The sequence below is a fragment of the Pseudonaja textilis genome, chromosome 1, assembly GCF_049901715.1.
Source record: "Pseudonaja textilis isolate UNSWEBS1 chromosome 1, rPseTex1.2, whole genome shotgun sequence".
Taxonomy (NCBI): Eukaryota; Metazoa; Chordata; class Lepidosauria; order Squamata; family Elapidae; genus Pseudonaja; species Pseudonaja textilis.
In genome coordinates, this window is record NC_141990.1 from 246,327,476 (window position 1) to 246,350,460 (window position 22,985).

The 22,985-nt window shown below is 37.0% G+C and overlaps 1 protein-coding gene across 1 annotated transcript; it reads right to left on the minus strand.

The window, feature by feature from the left end:
• Positions 1-310: 310 nt before the first annotated feature.
• Positions 311-21,191, minus strand: RCN1 (reticulocalbin 1). Its single transcript, XM_026706043.2, has 6 exons — positions 20,677-21,191; positions 13,801-13,994; positions 11,833-12,011; positions 10,112-10,172; positions 5,020-5,219; positions 311-4,031 (listed from the first exon to the last, which is right to left on the minus strand). Exons 1-6 carry the CDS (start codon positions 21,078-21,080, stop codon positions 3,924-3,926), a joined length of 1,146 nt encoding a protein of 381 aa, XP_026561828.1. The 5' UTR covers positions 21,081-21,191; the 3' UTR covers positions 311-3,923.
• Positions 21,192-22,985: the final 1,794 nt, after the last annotated feature.

A 22,985-nucleotide genomic window follows, 5' to 3' on the forward strand; every position in this document is an offset into this window, starting at 1 on the left:
TGCATGATGGCAGAATGGTTAGAATGCAGTAATGCAGGGTAATTCTCTGTTCACTCCAGTTCAGTTCTGAGCAGCTCAAGGTTCATTCAGCCTTGCATCCTTCCAAGGTCGGTAAAATGAGGACCAAGATTGTTGGGGACAATATGCTGACTCTGTAAACACTTAAGGGGTTTAAAGCACTGTGAAGACGTATATAAGTCTAAGTGCTATTGCTGTTGATCTATCTTTCTTCCATCATCCATCCGCCCACACACGCACAACCAACCAACCAACGCATTAATATAAACAAATACATTTCCACCTGCAGCAATTTATGTCAGAAGCTTTATTCTATGTACAAATTTTTTTTGGGGGGGGCAGGCAGGGTTTCAAGTAAACAAACATAGGATAAAAGTTCCAAATAAATGTATGTTTTACTTATTATCTCTGATCACAGTGAGTTGCCTTTCTCTTTATAACATTATGAACTTCCTGTTGATGTCAGTAAGAATAAGCTCAGCTTTTATAGAGCACAGTATAAAAACATGGAGATAGTTCTTATATAAAAACAGAGCTGTACGTGCAGTATTTTCTGTATCCTGTAGGAGAAATACTAATTTGATTAGAAATGGCTGACACATCTGGGGCTTTAAGGCAATGAGTATTAGCCACTTATGCAGTTTGGTAAATCCTAATAACAAAAACTGCATGCTCTCTAATTCTTAAAAACATTATATGAATTGAAGAAAGAAGAGGTATCTTTGGTGTGTCATGACATCACCATAATAAACACATTTAGTTAATGGAAGATCTGTCACAAGAGTGTGCACAAAGAAGCTGCAGATATATAAATCCATTCATGAAGAAAAAAATCTGAAGTAACTGGTAAAAAACACACAAAATGGATTTCTATATTGCAGGAATGAATCATGGTTTCTATCAATTAATACTTTCTCATACTAAGATAAATAATACTATATGACATAGTATTACTGTAACATTTTGTAGCATTTATCATAATTGGATTTTAATATTACCAAGACAAACATCTCTGGAACAGTCACGCTCCATTAGAATCCTTTCTGATTGATTGGTTATGTTTAGGCTTATAATTTGATTCCATTAAATAGTGTTTCAATTTAAACCCAGCACCTTTGGTCTATTTTACAGTTGAGTATATAAAAAATATCCTTAAATATTATCAAATGCTTCAAAATTGCTGTAGTTAGGATTTTTGTTCATCTTAAATATAACTTCAAGAATTTAATTCATAAGAATTTAAAGTATTGTTTTAAAAGTTCATACATTTTGTTACATTTTCCCCATTATTTTTTGGTTCCAAAAATTAATATCTTCCCAATCCAATGTTCTTCAGCTGTATTATAATTGCAGCTTCCAGAAATCCCAGTTAAAGACTATGATTGTTTGGAAATTCTGAGAATTGAAGCCTGAAAATGAAGAATTTAGCACAGGCCAGAGAATATGCAAGGACAAAGGTGTTGGAAAGTTTGATTATGTATATGTCCCAAAGAATGTCTTCACCACAGTAAAGCATCGTGTTATATGAATGAACCATATATTTAGTGGTATTTCCCCAAGAATATTATGTAAGCCACTCTTTAAAACTTTTTTAATCACATGCTGTATTTGCTACATGGCATATCTGGGCTGCAAAAATTTATATACCACTAGTTGGCAGCAGACATAAAGTATTCTTGCATGTCAACCATAGTTATCCAGGTAAATTATGCATGGGGTTAGGTTTTCCCAATAGAAATCACACATTGTGCCAGGGCCTAGAAGTCATTTTATTTTTCAGCTAATATGGGCAGTGCACACTTCCTGTTCTACAAAGACAAACTGTGTCATTTTTCCCAATAAATGCCTGGGATTTTCTCCTCCACTAGGAAAGGACAATGGAATGCTATTGCGGCATGGAATGCTATTGTGGCAATCCCTTTCCCATGTCTGATATGATGTATCCTCCCATAAGACGCAGCCATCTGCCTTAAAAAAAAGCAAGCTCAATCTTTATCATCCATGCAGAATAAAAACTATTACTCCTGAACAACAGTAGCAATTAACACAAAGCATTGCAGGAATATAGTTTTCCAGAATCATCTGGATTCACGTAACGTTAAGCCCATGATGGGATTGATCAAATCACAATGCTTCAGTTCCTATATTATACTGACCTACAACCCATGGTTTTCATAACATGCTAAGGTGGAATCAAATAACCCAAATTGTATCTGGATTCACATAAGTCCATGATTGACTGATTAAACCACAATGCTTGGGTTCCAATATTTCTCAGCCTGGTGCCTTCAGAAGTATTATGACTACAACTTCATAAATTTCCACTTAAGTCTCTCCTCATGTTGTAGATAATGTCCAAAGCCACGTGGAGAATGTCAAGTTGGAAAAGGCTGCAATTTATCTTGTTGCAGCCTACAACTTGTATGTGGTGTTTCCCCATTCACATCAGATTGAATTTTGTCAGAAAATGAATTAAAAGTATTACAGGAAAGGCTCCCCCCACACAGGCATTCACTAATTGTATTAGAAAAGAAAGTATCTAGAGTGATGCCTTCTTAATTTCTACTTTTGAGATTTTAAAATCAACATATTTATTGTTCATGGCTTCTGGCCCATAAAGGCAAAAATACTGGAAAAGCTTTTATGCCACATGAAATAGAGTAAATTAACAAACAAGAGCAAAAACTTACAAGTGACAATTTACCTCACAAGATCCCACATCAAGATATCGGCCTGTGCTCAAGTCTTTTCTGATAGCAAATATTCAAAGGGGATGTTTACAAAGTTCTCCTTCCCTGCGATACTTTTGTCTTTCATATTATCCATTATCAATACACTTCCTTGTAAGGAGGAAATGAAGATGGAAAACGAGCATCTTTTCTGCTGTTAAGAATTATGGAACACAGATATATATCCCATAAATTACATTTTCAAACAGCGGAAGGCAATCTGGTGCCTTTCAGATGTTTTAACACTGCAACTTCCATTAGAAGAAAATATTAGAACTTGTCTCCAGGAATGCTTGCCCATCCAGAAGAAAAATTTAGGAAAAAACTATGTAACATATATAGTTTCTTCATTATGAAAATATTGGAGATTTTTGTATAAAAAAAATACATTTCAATCCACATATTCTCATCGGTCTGGAAGGGAATGAGTTCTAAGTGATGGTTTCTTTGCAATAACCCTTGGAAATGACAGAATGAATGTCAAAAGCATTATGAGTTGTGTAACTTTCTGAGATGAGATCTTAGTTCTGAGTAGAGACCTATCACTGAAATCCTGTGCAATGCATTCTGATGATAGTATTCTTCATCTGACGTAACCCTATATGATGCTTCTACCACTTCATCATACATGAGATGAAACATTTGAAACATTCTGACATCAAAGAAATCCCTACATGGCAGGGATGAAAGCCGAGCTTTTTATCTACCATTGATCATGTGGATTGGGGATGAGTTGTATTCCAACATGTTTGGTAGACTATGTTCTTTGAAATATGGGGGTTTGACTATACAATGAAAGAGCACTGAATTATTCAACCCTCCACACAGTATGATGTAGTACATGTTAAGAAGTAAGGTGAAAGGCTGTTTGTCTTACTCTGTTTCACTAGTTAAATCTCACTGATTTTAGTGATAAATCCAAGGTTACATATTTAGGATTGAAGTGAAAGTATATCAACCTACAGATGGAAAGTACACTCCCCAAGTTACAATGAATTCATTAAAATATGCATTTAGAAGTGACATCTGTGGCATTCAATGGTATTAACAGAATTACTTTTTGTTAGAAAGTATATACTGGTGCAAAATAAATTTGCGATAATGACCATTGTTATTCTGGTCATCTACAGGCAACTCAGACATAAGTCTCTGATATATTTGCTTTTTCAAAAAACATTATAGTTCATCATGATTCTTTGTAAGGTCTTCTCCATAATTTGTAGCCTGACTTCCAACAAACATGTTCCAATTATCTAGAATCTCTTGTTTGGTTAACTTCTGATCCTGCAAGGAAAAAAAAACAGCTGGTTAGAAAAACAGCTATAAATATCCAGTTCTAATTATATAGCTTTAATGTATATCTAAAAACAAGATGTGTGTGTGTATGTACACACACACATACACACACTCACACAAAATTACTTGGCTCTACGAGAAATGATTATTCAAAAATCATAAACTGCAGACAATCATTTGATGCAGATAAGATGCGACAATACCAACAGTCCCTTTTTAATGTTGCTCTAAAATGCTTTAGTTTGTTTCCATGATGAAAATTTGGCCTGCATAATCCAGTTGTCCTGAGATTGATTATATTCTGCTACTTTTGTAGGTATTTCTGAGTACCTACTTTCCTCTGAGACCTGCAACTGTACCAAAGATTCAGCAGAAGATACTCAGGAAGATCAATATAAGACTTAGGAGGAGCCTATACACACTATGTTCTATTCTAGTCAATTTTGTGCCTCTTTGTTTTAAAAATCCACTCTGGTATAAGGACTTGGATTGGTATTTATTCATACTTTTCTCTAAATCCTTTTATTTACAAAGCCTATTATGGGAGCTTCAATACTTCAAGCCAAATAAAAAGAACAATTTACAAAAAGAGATGTCAATAGGCATTTGTTTGCAAAAATACCAAAACAATTGGGAAAATAAATTATTGGTGTGAAAAAATAATAATCTAAACCTTGCTTCCTTGATTTAAAGAAAACACTTATAAATTTTAACCTGTACCAGAAGCCATATTTGGGGTAGAACAAATGTTAAAAATCCACATTAGATTTACAGTTTTAAAGGATGGGTTTGTTTTTTTGACAGTCATACTTTTTTCAAGCATTTTCTGAAAGATTAGCTAATGATATTCATTCAAATGATACATTTTTAATGAACATCTTACCAGAATTATTAAATCGTAAATTTCTGGTTGGGCAAAGTAGAATCAAACCAATAAGCTAACATGACACTTGGGGGCGGGGGGGGAAGGGAATACCTTATCTGCATCTGATTCATAAACTAAATGCCTTGCTTCAGCTTGTGCATGATCATAATCTTTTGGAAGAATCCAGTGTCGGATCTCTTCTTTATCCATCTTTCCATCCTTGTTTAGATCTCGAAAATCTGCAAACTGTTCACGTTCTGTTACCACCCAATCTGGTTCAGGTCCCCCATCTTCATGTGCAAACATGTCAGCTGGAAACAAGAAATAATATATAAAACTCAGGTTTTTGTACTAGAGAAAAGATGTATCCTATCTTGATTGATTGATTGACTGAATGACTGACAGATTGACTGACTATATATCTATGCCGGCATATTTCCCAATAAGTCATGATTATACAAAATCAAATGCATTATATAGTCACCCAAAATATCAATATGAAAATTCAACTAATAAAACCATATAAATCATGACTTCCAATGAAGCTTATGTAAACAGATGCCCAATGATTAAAATTAAATAGATGTGTAAAAATATGAGATAGGCTAAAGGTAATTTCATGCTTTTTTTAATGTTTCCCTTTCCTTCCTTCTTCATATCACTGAACCCAAACTTTTTATAACAGATTTATTCATGGGGGGGAGGGGAATCATACTCTGCAAAAGAAAGAAAAACACCAATCAACTTGAACTTGAAGAATTGGGGACAGTAAAACTCACAGAAACCAACATTAATAAAGAAAAGAACAAATTGGAAAATCAGATGAATTATATGTAGTCAACTTATGGTAAATGCCATAAGTTGGCTACATAGAAGTTGGCTACATAAAAGTGGTCCATGCAATTACATCTCCCAACATAATTTTCCATCATTTCCTTTTCTTGTGGTTTAGTGCTACATCTTCATTAATACTGGCTGTAGTTTGTAGAAATTGGATTCGGCTCATAAAATGGGAGAAAATTTATTTATAGCCAGTTAAAAATCCAAGAGTTAGAACTTCTGCTAGCATCAGATAGGAGCATTGGAGGCAGAGAGTGGGGAGAGACTTCAGTGTAACAAGCTTTGCATATGCTCTTTTGTTATTTGCATGGTGGCTTCACATTTCTTTTATCATCATGCAGCATTTTACTGCTCTTGAATTGGTAATATAACTGTTACTTGAAGGACAAGGTAGAAATCCATGTATATGCTTCAATATTTCACACATTCTGCAAATCACATTTCTCCTTACTTGCTGCTCTGATCTATAATCATATCTATAGCTAACAAAATAAAATGGGCTTCATCGTTATTTTAGTCGTAAGGTAATATGCAAGATAAGGGAAGAATGTCATTTAATATATAATTTTAAATGCATTGTTTAGAGATAATTTTTTCTGCACAGTATATTAGAATATAAAATAGTTCTTGGATTATTAGATAAATTCACTTAATGAAGACAGCCAGGGGAATAACTTTTTAAATTATAATCACACCTTAATGATTTTACTTCTTTCCATATTATTGACCTTGACCATATTATTTGGGAACTGCTTCACAACATTGTCAAGACATTCTAATAGAAAATGGGAATGATTGCCTTAGCCAAAAAGATCTAAAAATACAAGATTACTTTGCTAGCACATTATTCATTCAACACGGAACACCCACAATTAAAATCATCATTCTATTAAGAGTAAGGACAGCTTTTATCCATTGATAAAATTGATTCCTTTCATTTGCATGCTGCTGCTGTGTTACAAATGACTTACATTTATATGCAATGGTCTAGCAAATTAAGAAAGTTAAGGGGAGAAATTAAATGATGGAGTCTTGTTTTGTTGGCTTGCATGTAATGGTTAACTGAACGATACTATGGGGAAGTGCAGATGGCAGAACTGCTTCTTAATCGTACTTGGTAATACTATTAGTATAAGAAATCCCACAAGGGTATAAGCTAAACTGAGATTTCAAAAAAGATTCCAGAGGAAGACAATGGAGAAGCACTTCATTGTTGTTGGTGGTGGACATATAGCTATGAATCCTGAACTCTCTCCAAAGGGAGTCTTTATTTTGTTTTTTACTTCAATTTTTAAAAGAATATATTCTATTACCTGAAAAACATGGAAATAGAGGCAACTCCTTCCCTTCTAACTTTTTCATATCTGACAAAGGATGAATAATGAGAATTGCCTATATTACATATTATATTCTGTGCATGCTAAAAGGAAGCCTATGTCCAATTATTCCCCAGATGGTGGCTACAACTGGAATTACAGTACAGGTAGTCTCAACAGTTCATGTGATGAATGTTCAAAGTTACAATGGCACTGAAAAAGTTACTTATGGCCATTTTCCACACTTACAACCATTGCAACTTCTCCGTGGTCACATCATCATAATTCAGATGCTTGGCAACTGACTTGTATTTAATCCCGGATTGTGTTATCACCTTTTGCAAACTTCTGATAAGCAAAGGCAATGGGAAGCCATATTCAGTTAACAACCCTGATACTAGCTTAACAAAGTGGGGTGAAACTCACTTAACAAATGTTTCACTTAGCAACAGAAATTTGGGGCTCAATTGTGGTCATAATTTGGGGACTACCTGCACTGCCCACTTTATGCATGCTGCACATATAAAACAAGTAGTTGTGATTGTGCTGCCGTGGTTGCCCTTTTCTGTTTTCCCACCGCATACTACTGCTTCCCAAATATTACAAGATTCTATTCTCTGTTCTCACCACAGCTTCAAAACTCTCTGTTGGTATATTTCTACTTTGGTTTATGCTACTAAACCTACTTATGCTACTTCTGTAGGCTTATTTACCAGCCTTGATATTGCTTTATCTTCTTGCATCTTTAAAAAAACGACTTTAAAAATAAAATAAAATGGAAGAATGCTGATCCCTTGTCTTACCTACTGAATATTTTCTCAGAAAAAAGTTGGAAGAGTCACTCTTTCCTGTTATACAATGCAACCACTTTCTTTTATGCTGTGTTTAGAAGTCTGACTAGAAAAACAGCCTAGAGCAACTCTGCATTTTCTTTCTGCCAGACAAAGTCTCTGTGGATAACATCAGAATCAAACAAGCTGAAGGAATAGAAAGCACCAGGAATTTTAGAGAAACAACAGTCAGCTATGTGGAACTTAGTGGTCTTTAGTGAGGCTTTAGATATATCCATTCATAGGAAGTACCTCTTCATTAACTCTCTTTTTCATTTCTTTGCCCTGAACACTAAGTACTCCAAAGAGGAACCAATGTTGCTTTGAAAAAGCAGGAAGACTTGGAAATCAAACAACATTCGGAAAAATGTGTTAGGAAAACGAAGGCTCAGAAAGAACTAAGATGTGCCACAAATGTCAAAAAAAATAATAAAAAGTTTTTTTCAAAATGTAAAAAAAAAAAACAAGAAAAAAGTGAATCACACTTGTTGATGAATCTTGTTTTCCCAATTGACTATGCTTGTCGGAAACCAATTGAGAAGGAAATAAACCATGATCATTTGACTGCAATAACAGTAAATGTTCTAATTTTAAGGATGGATGTTAAGTCATTTTTTTCTGAGGCTTTAAACTATCGTTAAACAAATGGTCATGAGTCAGGACTACCTGTACTTTTCCTTTAATTCTGAATTATCTAATAGGTAAAGTGATAGTAACAATCTTTTCCATAAACTGATACCAGTAATAGGAACCAATGCTGATGCATAATCAACAAAGTCACTTGAGCTCTGATTTCCAATTTCTATATACAATTTGAGACTTTTCCCCACAAAAATGTTATACAATATTAGGCTTGCATCTAGATTTCAGGTAGATTCTAAGAAAGAACACAATTGATACCCAGTACTTACAGCCAGAATGTGTAATCTCATAAACAATCTATGTGCAGTTTGTAACTGGGGAGAAGACTACTCAAACTGGCTATAAGAAATCATATTTATTTTACAGGATTTTTTTTAATGAAGATCAATATAGATTTATATCTAAAAGACAACTACAAGGTAATATTAGAAATATTTTGAATATTGTGGGCAACCTTTGAGCAACATAATGAAAAACAATCTACATTGATATTCCAAATACAGATAAAGCTTTGATAATTTGAATTTTTGTTTGTTTGTTTACAGTTCTGAAACATACGAAAATAGGGATAATTTTATTGAAGATGTAAGATTGATTTATATTTCTCAGAAAGCACACATAATTGTTAATGGAGAATAAAAAAAAACCTTGTGAGATTCAAAAAACTGATAATGAACATATAATTCCATATGTATCTGTGTTTGTTGAAATTTGAAACATATGAAAAACAGGTTAAAGAATGTACAATAAAGCAGGTCAAGACTTTTGGTTATAATATTCAGATGGATCGATGAGAAAATATATGGTTAAAAGTTGTAATTTATACTGTGTTTTGCTCTGAAAGAGAATTTGTATTAAATGATGTATCATTGGTACATGACACCAGAGAAATAATGTAATATATATAAAAGCGCTTCAAATGTATGTTGGAAATGTGATCATGAAGGCACATTTTACCATGTTTGGTGAACATGAATAAAAGATAAATGAAATGGATTCAAATACAAACCTTGATATAGATCACTATTCAATTGAAGTAAGAATTTAAGACTAATGGGAGAATAGTTAGAAAAATGTCATGGGAGATTATTTCAATATATGGTTTGTGTGATGAGATTACTATATATACCAAGACAGAAAGATTCAACATTGCCCATAACGGAGGAATGATTGGCGAAGTTGACATATTTTGCTGAAATGGATAAATTGATTTCTTTGATTAGAGAAAAGAATATCTACAATTATTGGTGAGTAGAAGTATCTTACGGACATTTGCATATGCAAAAACACTTACATATGCAATGCAAGAAATTATAAAAAGGAGTTTGTGATTTATGGCTTTGAGAATTAAAGAGGATAGATTATAGAAAGGAGAAATACAATTCTTTATATATTTTCCTTCTTTCCATTTTTATTCAATTTTTTTCTTTTCTTGAAACTTTTTTCTTTTTTTTTCTTCCTTATATATTACTTTGTATTAGATTTCACTTTAAAAGTTTCAGTAAAAATCATATATTTATACAAAAATAAACTATATTTATAACAAATAGTAGAATTTTCCATGATATGGCATACCGATGTATTCATCCTGATCCACAAAACCATCTTCATTTTTGTCTATATCCTCCAGTGTTTCCTGTCGCAATAAGAGGAAAAAAGCTGTCAGTATAAAGATGCTTAGTTTTTTCTACAAACTGCTTATAAATCTTTCGTTTCCAGCTGTCCTTTTACATCAGCATCTCCCAATGTGAAGCCCTCCAGTGGCCTTGGACTTCCATAATTTTCAGACAGCTTGGCCTATTGAGTGCTTGCTAGGAATTATGAGAGTTGACATCTATAATATTTGGAAAGGAATAGTCTAGGAAAAGCTGTTTACACCAAGAGCAGTAGAGCCTTTTTTTCATAAAACATACAATAAACATGTTATATTATCTAAATGTTTTCCTGAACATACATGCAAGGTATGATTTACCTTAGAATCTTCTTTATGCACAGAAATTGGCTATAGGGACTTCTGTAATATTTCCCTGTAATATTTATCATATATATGAACATCTCTAAACTTTCATAGGTTGCTTAATCAATTGAATATCAGGTCATTAATAAATAATGTGACTAATACTATTGTAAACTTCTAAGTTAGGACTAGCAAATACTAAGTATTTGCCTTTCTAAGCCTCAGAAAGAACAGTAAGCTTGTGGTTCAATACATACTGTAGGAAGAGCTTAAGCCCAAATCTCAGTATCAACCCCCCCCCCCCAAAAAAAAAAAAAAGACTGGGAGTCAGGGAATTTTGGAAGCTATAGTCAACAGTTGGATGACATCAGGCTGGAGAAAGCTGGTCCTAACATCACTTAGTTAGGCCAATGGTTGACTACGCCTAGCTTGACATCACACACTAGAATGGTTTTTATTTCAGTAGTTTTCAATCTGTGGTCCATACATCTCTGGGGCGCTGTGATGTCATCACAGGGGTCTGTGAAGACTTGAAAAAATGTTATGATTTAAATCTTGAGTTACGTCTTAGTGGTCTGGGGCCCTGGTCCATGGCCACAAAAGGTATTTAAGGGAATTTGTCGGGAAGAAATAGTTGAGAACCACTGGTTTATTTGATTTTGTTAAATATAATAGTGTGAAACTAGCCAACTGTTTAATCGTTATTAATTGAATGAGCTACAAATGATGCTTAACATATGTGAATTATACCACAATAAGGCACTGCCAATGTTTCTTGTGAAGTAAAATTATGCCATAGCAAGCAGCCACACCCTGATTTCTACAGCTAATTTGAAGGATTGTGAGCTTTGTAGCATTCAAGCAACAATAGGTCTGTAATGTATCAAAGACAGGAGACAAAGGGTTGGCCATTGATAAGTGTAGTCAAAACACAAAGTTTGCATTTTATGACTTTCAATGGATGCCACTTTTAAAACATTTAACACAAGCGTTTTTTCTCAATGTTGCTGCTTTAGTATGGGTAAAATCAAGGATTTGTGGAATACTTCAACAATGCAATATTCAAGACAAAACGGCCCCATGTCTATAACTCTGTTTGCCACCTTGCTACTAATCAAACTTCAGATAGAATTAATCAACATATAACAGGGATCACCAAAATGTGGGAGAGAGGCTACTTTTTAGCAGCCTAATTCCTACAAACAGCTTTTCTTCTGGATGAAAAGAATAGTAATTACTGTCTCTAGGAAACCCTGCTTTGAAAGGTAAGGAAGTCATTTTCAAACTGATGTAATAAAGAGAAGCCCAAAGGAATAAAGGTGGCTTTGCCATAGCTTACTAGAACAACAATGTCTTTCATATGCTCGAACTCCTCTGGGTGAAGGAAAGCGGTGAATTCCTCACGAGTTGCTTCTAAATCACCATCCAGATCAGCTTGTTTGAATCTTCTTTCATCTCTGGGCAGCATTTTCTTAAAATTGTGTTGCTCTGTGACATCTTGGAACTCTTTGGAATGCTCTACAGAAAAAAGAAATTATTAGAATATAAAATGAGCCAAACTAAAATTGGGGGAATAATTAACATCAGAGTGTTATCTAGGAATGCTATGCAAGAATCTAAATCTCTCCTACATAAGACGTACATCCAGTATAGTATTCTGTCTACTGGAATTCTTCCACTAGATCTTGGAACGCAGTGTTGTATATACACACCAGAGGTGGTATTCAGCAGATTCTAACCAGTTCTGGAGAACCGGTAGGGGAAATTTTGAGTAGTTTGGAGAACCGGCAAATACCACCTCTGACTGGCCCCGTCTCCATCTATTTTCTGCCTCCGGAGTCCCAGCTGATCAGCTGGGTCTTCTTTTGTTGCCCTGCACAGGAGAAAGGAGCTGGAAAGCAGGTTGATGGGGTGGGGAGGGAATGGGATTTTGCAGTAACCTTCCTCAGGAGTGGGGTGGGAATGGAGATTTTACAGTATCCTTCCCCGGCCACTCCCACCAAGCCACGCCCACAGAAAAATTGAATTCCACCACTGATACATACATACATATATAGTTCCATATTCTTCAAGCAAAAATGTTTCCTTACCCCACAATAAAAACCACAGCATTTTTATTTACTAGAGAGATGCTTTGACAAAGCTACATACAGGCGTCTCTTTCCCATCCTTATATATATTATCAGTGTTCAGCAGCTGCTACTTCCATCTGCTTTAAACAGAAGGAAGGTATTTTAAAAGAATTTAATCACCATTTTAGTCCCCAAAACAATGGCATTATGAAAATAGCCCAAGCAGTCCCTTTTCTTTTATACCAAAAAGCATTTGTGCTTTGACATATACACCTTATACACAGGAATCTTTACTTGTTTATAACAATGTGCACACAGCCAAGTTGGCCTGAAAACTAACATACTTGAATAAGCACATGTAGTCAGAAACAAAGGCTAAAGGAACGTTAAACCCACCCTCTTTAATGGTACCCATGTCCTCTGAAACTCAAAACTGAATCCGAAGTCCCATTTAGTGATTCATTTACATTTAGATGAAATTGGCAAATACATTTCTTCTTTTCTGTATTCATTTCTTACCTGTGCATCTTGTCTGCCTGTGTTTACAAAAAAAGTGAGTTTCTGCTGTCTTGCAATTTAATCTTGAATACAACGAAGACAAATAGGAATAACTTGCAGCCTGGCTGTAGCTGTAGCTCTTGGCTTAATTTCAACTGGTATTTAATATACACAAGATTTGCTTGTCATAAGTTGTTTTGCATTTGTTTTGGACACATTCTGAATTAAAGCAGGATACTTCAGGGAGATTTGGGATCTTTCTGCTCCAAAATTTCAGATGTTCTTTGGCATTCAAGTACTCTCAGATATATTTTGCATCAAATCTATCATAAATGTAAAATGCTAACATGGAGTTGATAGGATCTAGGTTTGAACTAAGCTATTGTTGCCTACCAGAGAATCCTTTATTAAATACTTCACTTCCAGTCATACTATTCTGGAAAAGAACCAAAAACAAAATTGTTCCATAAGCCTTTCAGAAAACAATGTTAGAATTCAGAATTGCTGATGATTGTGCTTTGTGTGTTCGAGTATTTTTACTCCAATATTTTCCAAAAGTCTAAGAACTTAATTCACCATGGGAATTATATTACTCTTAGGTATTTTTTTTAGCACTAGGCTAATCATCCATCCATCCACCATTCATTCTGGTTGTTGCATCTGATTTAGGTTCAATTTTATGGCTAATAAATGTAAACAAATGCAACTGAATTACTGTATGTCTAGAATTTTCTTACCTAAGTAGTAGCCATATGATGCTTGTTTGTATTCTTCCCATGAAATTTTATTGTCTTTATTGAGATCATAATCCTTCCAGACCTTAGCCACATTTTCAAAGATGTAACGTTTCTGTACTCTTTTAATCCAATTTTTCAGTTCTTCTGTTGTGATAAAACCATCTTTATCATCATCGATCCGATCAACAATTTTGCTGAGATAAGGGGGAAAGTAAGCAGATTATTAGAATCTTGGTAAATATACTTCAGAATTTGCATTACTATCCATATAATCCTAGGTAACAGTTTTACAAATTGTCATGCCTTGTACAATTAAATATGCTTAAGATGAATCTTCTGAATGGAAACCACCTATCTACAGATGACATGATGCATTTTATCTCTGCTGTTTAGCACTGCTGTTTGCACCAACAAATTCTTCGTGCATATCTGTCCTCCAGAGCAATCCATCCAATCCTTTATCACGGCCTTTCCAATATGGTTATTTTCAAGTCTGTTAGATCACAATTCCCTCATCTATTGTCATCAAGGAAGGATTCTGTAACCACTGATATCACAATTATGAATATGTTATATGGAGCAGAGTTTCCACTCTTTCAGAAAAATATACTATATGCTCATATCAGAAGTATAATTTTGGAAGAAAAAATTATTCTGCATAAAAGTATAGTGATCAATCATACCACCATAAACAGCAGCTTAGTTACACATTTACACAGAATCTTTTGAGGGGAGATAAAAGTCAAAGGTATTACAACACTTAGAGAGAAAGGCATCCATGGAAAGCCATGTTGATGTCAAAATGACAGTTCAGGCATTTTATCATCACACAAACGATGCAAAAATATATCGGCATCCCAAAGTCTGACACAAACATGCAAGTCACAGCATTTACACGATATTTGGCATGTTATCATGTGCTCCCTAAATCTGAAGAAAAAAATATAAAATTCAAAAACAAAAAAAAGGAAAAAACAGGAAATAAAAAGAAACAGTGCAGCAACTCTGCTCAGAAAGCTCTTCCATCATGGTAGCCAAAAGGCAGCTGAAGTGATTAAATAGGACCTGGTTCTCTGATCATATGAAAACAGATTTTCACCAAAAACGTGGCTCTAGACCAGGTGTGTCAGACTCAATTTCATTAAGGACTGCATCAGGATTGTGTTTGACCTTGGAGGCTGGGGGCGAGTGTGGCTGGGGTTGTGATCAGGGTAGGTATGGCCAGCTCGACATCATGCAGCCCACTACTAGTAAAAACAGAGCCCAGGAGGGCTGGCAAAGGTACCATGGGCTGGTCCTTCGCTGTTTCTAGGGCAACTCGAGGGCCAGATCTAAGCACCTGAGTTTGGCATCCCTGCTCTAGACAGTTTCTAAGAGGCCACTGAACATACACTGAACCCATAGATAGCTATTCAGTCAGAGGTAAACAACCTGCTATCTCTGCTTATGTAACAAATGATAACCACTCATAATTTGTAGTTGGTGTAAACCTTCTGCAGCTTATCCTCAGTTTTCCTGATGGCTGCCACCAAAGTGCTCATCTCTTTTATTTCCTTATTAGTTTGTTAGCTAACAGGTTGTTTAGCAACTATAGTTGCAGCAGATCAAGTCACTAGCAAACTACAGGTAGTCCTGGACTTAACAACCAATTGTTTAGGAACCATTCGAAATTACAACAGCACTGAAAAAAGTGACTTACAACTAATCTTCTTGCTTACAACTATCACAGCATCTCCACGGTTACATGATCAGAACTTGGTTGTTGGGCAATCAGCATGTATTTATGATGGTTGCAGCATTCTTGGGTCATTTGATTGCCATTTTTGACCTTCCTAGCTGGCTTCTAACAAGCAAAGTGAATGGCGATAGCTGGATTTGCTTAGCAACCACATGTTCTCTTAATAACAATAATTCACTTAACAACCATGTCAAAAAGGATCATAAAAAGCAGGTTTGAGTCACTTAATAGCTGCTTTGCTTAGTAAGAAGAAATTCTGGTCCCAATTATGTTCATAAGTCAAGGATCACTTGTACCGGTAGGGTCATGTGGGTAGAAGTTTTTTGGAAAACCCCAATGTAATCTGCATGATAATAGATGACACTCTTCAGTATATTCTACTATAATGTTCTTCAAATATATAAACTAGGTTTTTATTTTTAAACTGTGTATCTCTGTTAAATTTAAATTTACCGACAAAGAAATAAAGGGAAATATATTTCTTTGTTGGTAAATTAAAATTTAACACAAAAGTTTGTCACGGAAGAGACTGCCTGCGAAGGCGGAAGTAATATGCTCCGTCCCATGTATGGGTAGACCCGGTTGCCCTGATAGACCAGTCTCACTGGAAAAACACTTGTGTATCTCTGTAATTTTTAAATTATCTGATACATCAATATCCCTCCATTCAAAGATAGTGTACACAGCCCTCTCTCCTGCAATTGTCCCCAATCGCAACAAACCTGTGAGGCTCAATGGCTGAAAAAAAAAACTGGTCCAAAATCATTGAGCAAACATCCAGTATGAATCCGAAACTACTCTACTATGCTGCCTTATCCACCTGATCTAAGATAACATTATTAACTGTTTCAAGAAATCTTTTCCCTACTGTTTTACTTCACAAACTATAATTGCATTTTTTTAAAGTTTTTTTTTAAGTTGCACTAATGCAACTGACTTGCAACCTATTTTTTGAGGAGGGGTTGCATTATAAGCAAATGACATTTCACCATCCCTGTCTTTACCCATATCTTTTTTTAGTCTTTCTCCCCATCTCACTGTGCTTTTGCTTTCACCTATGTGCCTGATCAAGTAGCAGAAGGAGAAAAACTGGAGATGTATGCAAGAGATTCTCATCCTCTAGAAATAATGCCTTCTGCCTTCTCCAAGAAAACCTACGTGGCATGAAACCACTCCTCAGGCAGTGATGGCGGGGGGGAGAGAAAGAAGAGGAATAGAGTGACAGCAAAGTAAAAGGCCATATGTTAACCCTACATGAGTAAAATCTGAACACCAACTGATGATATCTGGCTACTGAATTTGTAGGGATTTGATAATCTAGCATATTTTAAAAGTACCAATCACATTTCTTTTTCATACAAACATACATAAAAGTACTTAGTCAAGTTTTGTGGAATGTTGTCTAAGCCAAATAAAATTCCAAAATATAAATTCCAACCTCCTTCCCTATACACAGAAGGATATACATCAGAAAAAAATATCTGTATCTGGATTACAGACTGCATTTGGACGTAAAGTATAGTTACACACAACTGAAACCCTTATTTGGTGGGAGAGATTGTCTATTGTTCCTCTTTGTCAGTGAAACTGTAGTAAGACAATTATATTACAGTATATATGTGATGGAAATTCTTCATTTGTATCAAATTATATCATTTTCATTGATTTCTGCCATTATTTAAATATAACAAGAATTTTTCCCATTCCATCAAGGTCCACTATATAGAAGTTTAACTTCCACATACAGCTTTAAATGACAGGGCAAACTTTCCAGCCTAATCTTCTCCCAAAATCTAGTTGTGACTTACATGTGTCAAGTGGTTTATCACTGAGAAGCATTCAGCATTTGTCACAGCAAAGAATTTAACTAGATAATCTTCCACTAACTAGATTTCTGATTGGACAAGAAATAATAATTGGCAAAAGCAAAATTACTGTTACTGATAGTAGAATAATCTTTTAAAATGTTGTGAAGAAATTTAATATTCCATGGATCTTAAAAACACTATTATAATGGGTAGCCAGTGAAGACAGATTATCAGTCAATATATTGACCAGTGCTTGTGAAACCTCTTTCAAAGAAGAACAATGATCTCCAAGAATGTAAGGAGCAGTTAACATGCCATATTCATCACATGAAAAACATGGCATGGCAAACCTTCAGGTTATACATTTGATGCTCCTAAATGAAATAAAAGGCAATATAAAGTAAAATACTAGAATTGGTTGAATGAATGTAGAATAATTCCCATGATGAAGAACTTTAGCTAGTAGAGAAGATGGCCTATATCAGGGGTGTCAAACTTGCATCGTCATACCGATGTCACGTGACATATCAGGACTTTCCCCCCCCTTCGCTAAACCGGGTGGGGGTGGGGCTAGCACAATGCATCCAGCCCGTGGGCTGCAAGTTTGACACCCCTGGCCTATATGAAGGTTCTCTGAATACTTACTACGGCTTCCCTCCCAGGTATAGCAAGAGATAGGAGAAGAACAATGTTTTAATCCAGCTTTAAGTCTAGGAGAGGAGTGGAAAATAAAGCTCTCCCCTGAACATATGAGTGTAGGAGACAGAGCAGATGATTGCTTTGCTATTGTATCCAGAAGCCACTGTGATTACTCCTCAAGCTAGCAGTTAGACTTCATACTTCTGCCATATCCTTCCACTTCAGAATAAAATAATTTTGTTCTGCACCAAAAAAGACAGAGTTTAGAATGCCCTTAGATGCCCAACAGAAGGCTATGTCTTCTGAGCCTGCCTTCAGGTACAAGCAAGCAGGGATGCAAGTTATACCAGCTTTCTCCATACTATATGGATGCTTTGAACACACAGCACTCACCATACCTAGAAAGAATGTCAGACTGAAGAGGACAGAAATCAGGTGATTCACCTTTACCTGTGACCTATCTCAATAACCAGATGGCAAAAGATCCAATGATGTTATCAAACTCTGGGCCCAGTTACTAGAGCAACTATTTGGGTTGAAGTCTAAAGTTACTTCATCAAACATGGTAGCCCTACCTACAATGTCCTGGACCACATCCTAGGTAGGCATCACCAAAACTGGCCATCATGTGGTGTTGACACAATTGCCAGGCCTCACACACTCACCTTTATTCTATTCATTTACAAACACTTACTTCTCCTCTCCCCGATCTTACAAATTAGACTTTAAAAGGGGCTCTACTGACATCAATGAGAGCTGTTTTGAATAAAAGTTGACAAATCTTCAAGAGAAGAGTTACAACCTTAGGAAAGGCCTTCTTACCCCTCATCAACACCACCAACCTTGAAGAACCCTCCCACAAAACAAAGTTTTCATTTACTTCAACTGCTGACCGCCGTTCCATAGCCAACAGCAAAGATCCCCAAATGACACCATGAAATGATGTTCTTCATACAAATGCCATAAAAATATATTTGCACCAGGATATCAACTACAGCATTTGCATGACATTATGCATGTTTTAACATTTGTCTCTCCTTCCAATGGCCATATAATAAGAGCTTTTCCCATCCCAGGTCTGGGGACCTTAGATGGGATAAAAAAACTTGGGAAGAAAAATTAGGTTATATGGGAAGCCATCGCAGACTGTATTTTCCCTAGAGAAAAGCAATTCCTCTTGCCTGACAAGTCAAGTTTATCACAAAGTTAGGCCAGACAAGAGATATATTCCTTCATTTATACAAAAGTATAAATTTGGAGAATATTCTAGTTCATGCTTAGCCACAGCAAGTCACAGCGTAATCTCAAATTTATCTCTCTGGTTTTCTAATCAGATGATTTGTCATGAAAATCAGATGGGAAGATTAAACCTGGATTTCATGGAGACAAGAGTAATAAATGAGATAGATGTGAACATGAGTTTGACTTCCTCCCATCTGTGATACCCTTCGGTGAGCAAACTCTTCACATGCTCTGTTGTGGTTACTATTTTTCTTTTGATCTTTCAACTTGTTTTTTTTAAAGTCCAACGCCATTGAAATGCACTCCACCAGTTTCTATTAGTTGCTAGGTTTCTTTTCTTAAGAGTCAGACTTGACTATTCATATCCAGCCTGCCGCAACATGAATTGGAAGTGGACACCTGATCAGATTTTATTTTTGTACTCTTTTCAGCCAACTTCAATGTATTTTTAATTTGTTGTTGTTGCAAAACAATAGGTTTTGCACTACAGGTAGTCCTCAACTTATTATCACGACTGAGCCCAGAATTTATGTTGCTGAGTAAGAAATTTGCTAAGTGAGTTTTGTCCCATTTTATGACTTCTTGCCACGTTTGTGAAGTGAATCACTGCAGTTGCTAAATTAGTAACACAGTTGTTAAGTGAATCCGGCTTCCACATTGACTTTGCTTGGCAAAAGGTTGCCAAAAGAATCACGTGGCCCCAGGACACAGCAACCGTCATAAATATGAACCAGTTGTCAAGCATCCAAATGTAAATCACATGATCATGCGGATGCTGCAATGGTCATAGGTGTAAAACATGGTCATAAGTCACTTTTTTCAGTGCTGTTGTAACTTTGAATGGTCACCAAATGAACTGCTGTAAGACGAGGACTGTATAATGTATAATGTCTGTGGTCCCAGTCTGTAAACTTAACCCCTCCATCCCACAATTATGCATTTGCCAACACAAGATACATAACTGTCATGCACTGAGTTGATCCCTCACCCATGAAAGACTCTTGCTTCTACTGCAGCAAATTAAGGAAGTCACCCTCCAAAAGTTTTTTAAAAGTGGGGTGGAACCTCTCCTACAACAAACAAAAGACTTTTCATTTCAATGAGCTGATCCTGGACTTGAATCTCCCATATAAAACTAGAATTCTGTATACTGTATGATCTAGGAATGAAACTGATTTTCCATTCAAGGCGTTGAGAAGAAACTTCTCCCTCCCGCCACGTTACCAAGGCATCTTAGTAAGACATTTCTTCGCCTCTTGCAGAGTTGCTTTTTCGCTGCCGCACGTTTATCAGCTTATCTTTAACAGCGGAGTGGCTAAACTCCGTCGGCGTGTAAAATACTATTATTACTTCACCGTGTACCTACTTGGAGAAAATCTCTAAAATCATCCCTTCCCATCAACGTCCTCGTGTCCCGGGACCTTTAGGGTAAAATAAGGACCGTCTTACCCCAACCGTTCCTGGCTTTCTTGCGGGCTAAGTTGATCGAAAGTTTTGGCATCATCTTTGCCCAGAAAGGCTTCGTGATCGTACTGGAAGCTCTGGTTCTCTTCGTGTTGCCGGTTGCCGAGTTCGGGATCGAGACGAATGGCTCTCTCCTTTCTGAAAGTGGGGACGCCGAAGGACCTCTGGATGCACAATACTAGCATCAGTCCCACCGTGAGAGAGCTAGAAGTTGTTCCCAGGCTCATGGCTTCTTCTGGCCCGAGGGCGGTTTGTCTCCGGTGAAACTTTCGCGTCTCCGATACGCGTCGACTGGGCACCTCCTTCACTTGGTAGAGCCTAACACGTGTCTTTTGCTTGGGCTGCCTCCCAGTCCAGCGGCTCTCGCCTCTCTCGCGCCACGCGCTCATAAAGTCTCAACGCGGGCTCGACCCATTTTTCCTGCCCCCCATTGTACGAGCCTGGTCCAAGCTGCAAAAGTCTAGCTTTTAAAAACGCCTATGAATGGCCTAATTTGGACTGGTCATTGGAATCCACCCCCCCTCGCAACCTCTCCTCTCCCAGCCACTCAGCAACGCGGTTGCAAAACGGGTGAAGCTCCGCGCCGTTGAAATGCTACGCCTCGCGCGATTGGATAAGAAGGGAGATGCCTAAGCTGAAAGGTGGAGCCGCCCGACCGCCACGTTTGCAAGGCGGCTCCAGTTTCTCCGGAGGGCCAATTGCGAAACTCGCGGGAGGAGGCGGGCTGAAGGAAGAAAAGATTCCAGCGGGAAAGATTCCCAAGGCCAACGTGGTGGGGATTGCTACTCTTATTTCTTTCCCCGGAAGAAATGTTCTAGAGTTAATCAGCCTGATGCTAGCCGTGTTCATCTGGGAAGCATATTCCCCGGTCGCTTCCAAGTGTTTGTGCCTTGGTGAATATCATTTCATCAAGGCTGCCCGAGTTGTAAATTCGTACTTATGTCATCAGACATAATATCTAACCACCTTGTTAATGAAGGAGAATATTTGCAGCTCAGGGTTAAATCAGGGCTCCTTGGCTCTCTCTGAGCTTTCTTGCAGATGTTTTGTTACCCAAACTAGGCAACATTATCAGTGCTAGGATAGGATAGGATTGGCACTAATGATGTTCCTAGTTTGGTAATGAAATTTCTGCAAGAAAACAATCAAACTTGGCACCAAGGAGCCCTGGTAACCATTTTGTTTTTGCTGAACTTTTTCAGCTACTTTTAATATTCCAAGCATTAGTACTGAAGTCTTCTCCAGCGACTCCTGGCTTAATTTTTGACTAATATTGACACATCCTGGACCTAAATTGTTTCAATTTCTACCCTCAAAATGATGTAGAAGAGCATTGCACACCAGAACAACTAAAAACAAGGACAGTTTTTCCCACATGCCATCATTCTGCTAAATAACTAATTCCCACAACACTGTCAAACTACACTGCTCAAAAAAATAAAGGGAACACAAAAATAAGACATCCTAGATCTGAATGAATGAAATATTCTCATTAAATACTTTGTTCATTACATAGTTGAATGTGCTGACAACAAAATCACACTAAAATTATCAATGGAAATCAAATTTAGCAACCCATGGAGGTCTGGATTTGGAGTTACACTCAAACTTAAAGTGGAAAAAAACACTATAGGCTGATCCAACTTTGATGTAATGTCCTTAAAACAAGTCAAAATGAGGCTCAGTAGTGTGTGGCCTCCACATGTCTGTATGACCCCTACAACGCCTGGGCATGCTCCTGATGAGGTGGCGGATGGTCTCCTGAGGAATCTCCTCCCACACCTGGACTAAAGCCTCCCCCAACTCCTGGACAGTCTGTGGTGCAACGTGGCATTGGTGGATGGAGTGAGACGTGTCCCAGATGTGTTCAATTGGATTCAGATCTGGGGAATGGGCGGGCCAGTCCATAGCATCAATGCCTTCGTCTTGCAGGAACTGCTGATGCACTCCAGTCACATGAGGTCTAGCATTGTCTTGCATTAGGAGGAACCCAGGGCCAACTGCACCAGCATATGGTCTCACAAGGGGTCTGAGGATCTCATCTCGGTACCTAATGGTAGTCAGGCTACCTCTGGCGAGCACATGGAGGGCTGTGCAGCCCCCTAAAGAAATGCCACTCCACACCATTACTGACCCACTGCCAAATCAGTCATGCTGTAGGATGTTGCAGGCAGCAGAACGTTCTCCATGGCGTCTCCAGACCCTGTCACATCTGTCACATGTGCTCAGTGTGAACCTGCTTTCATCTGTGAAGAGTACAGGGTGCCAGTGGCGAATTTGCCAATCTTGGTGTT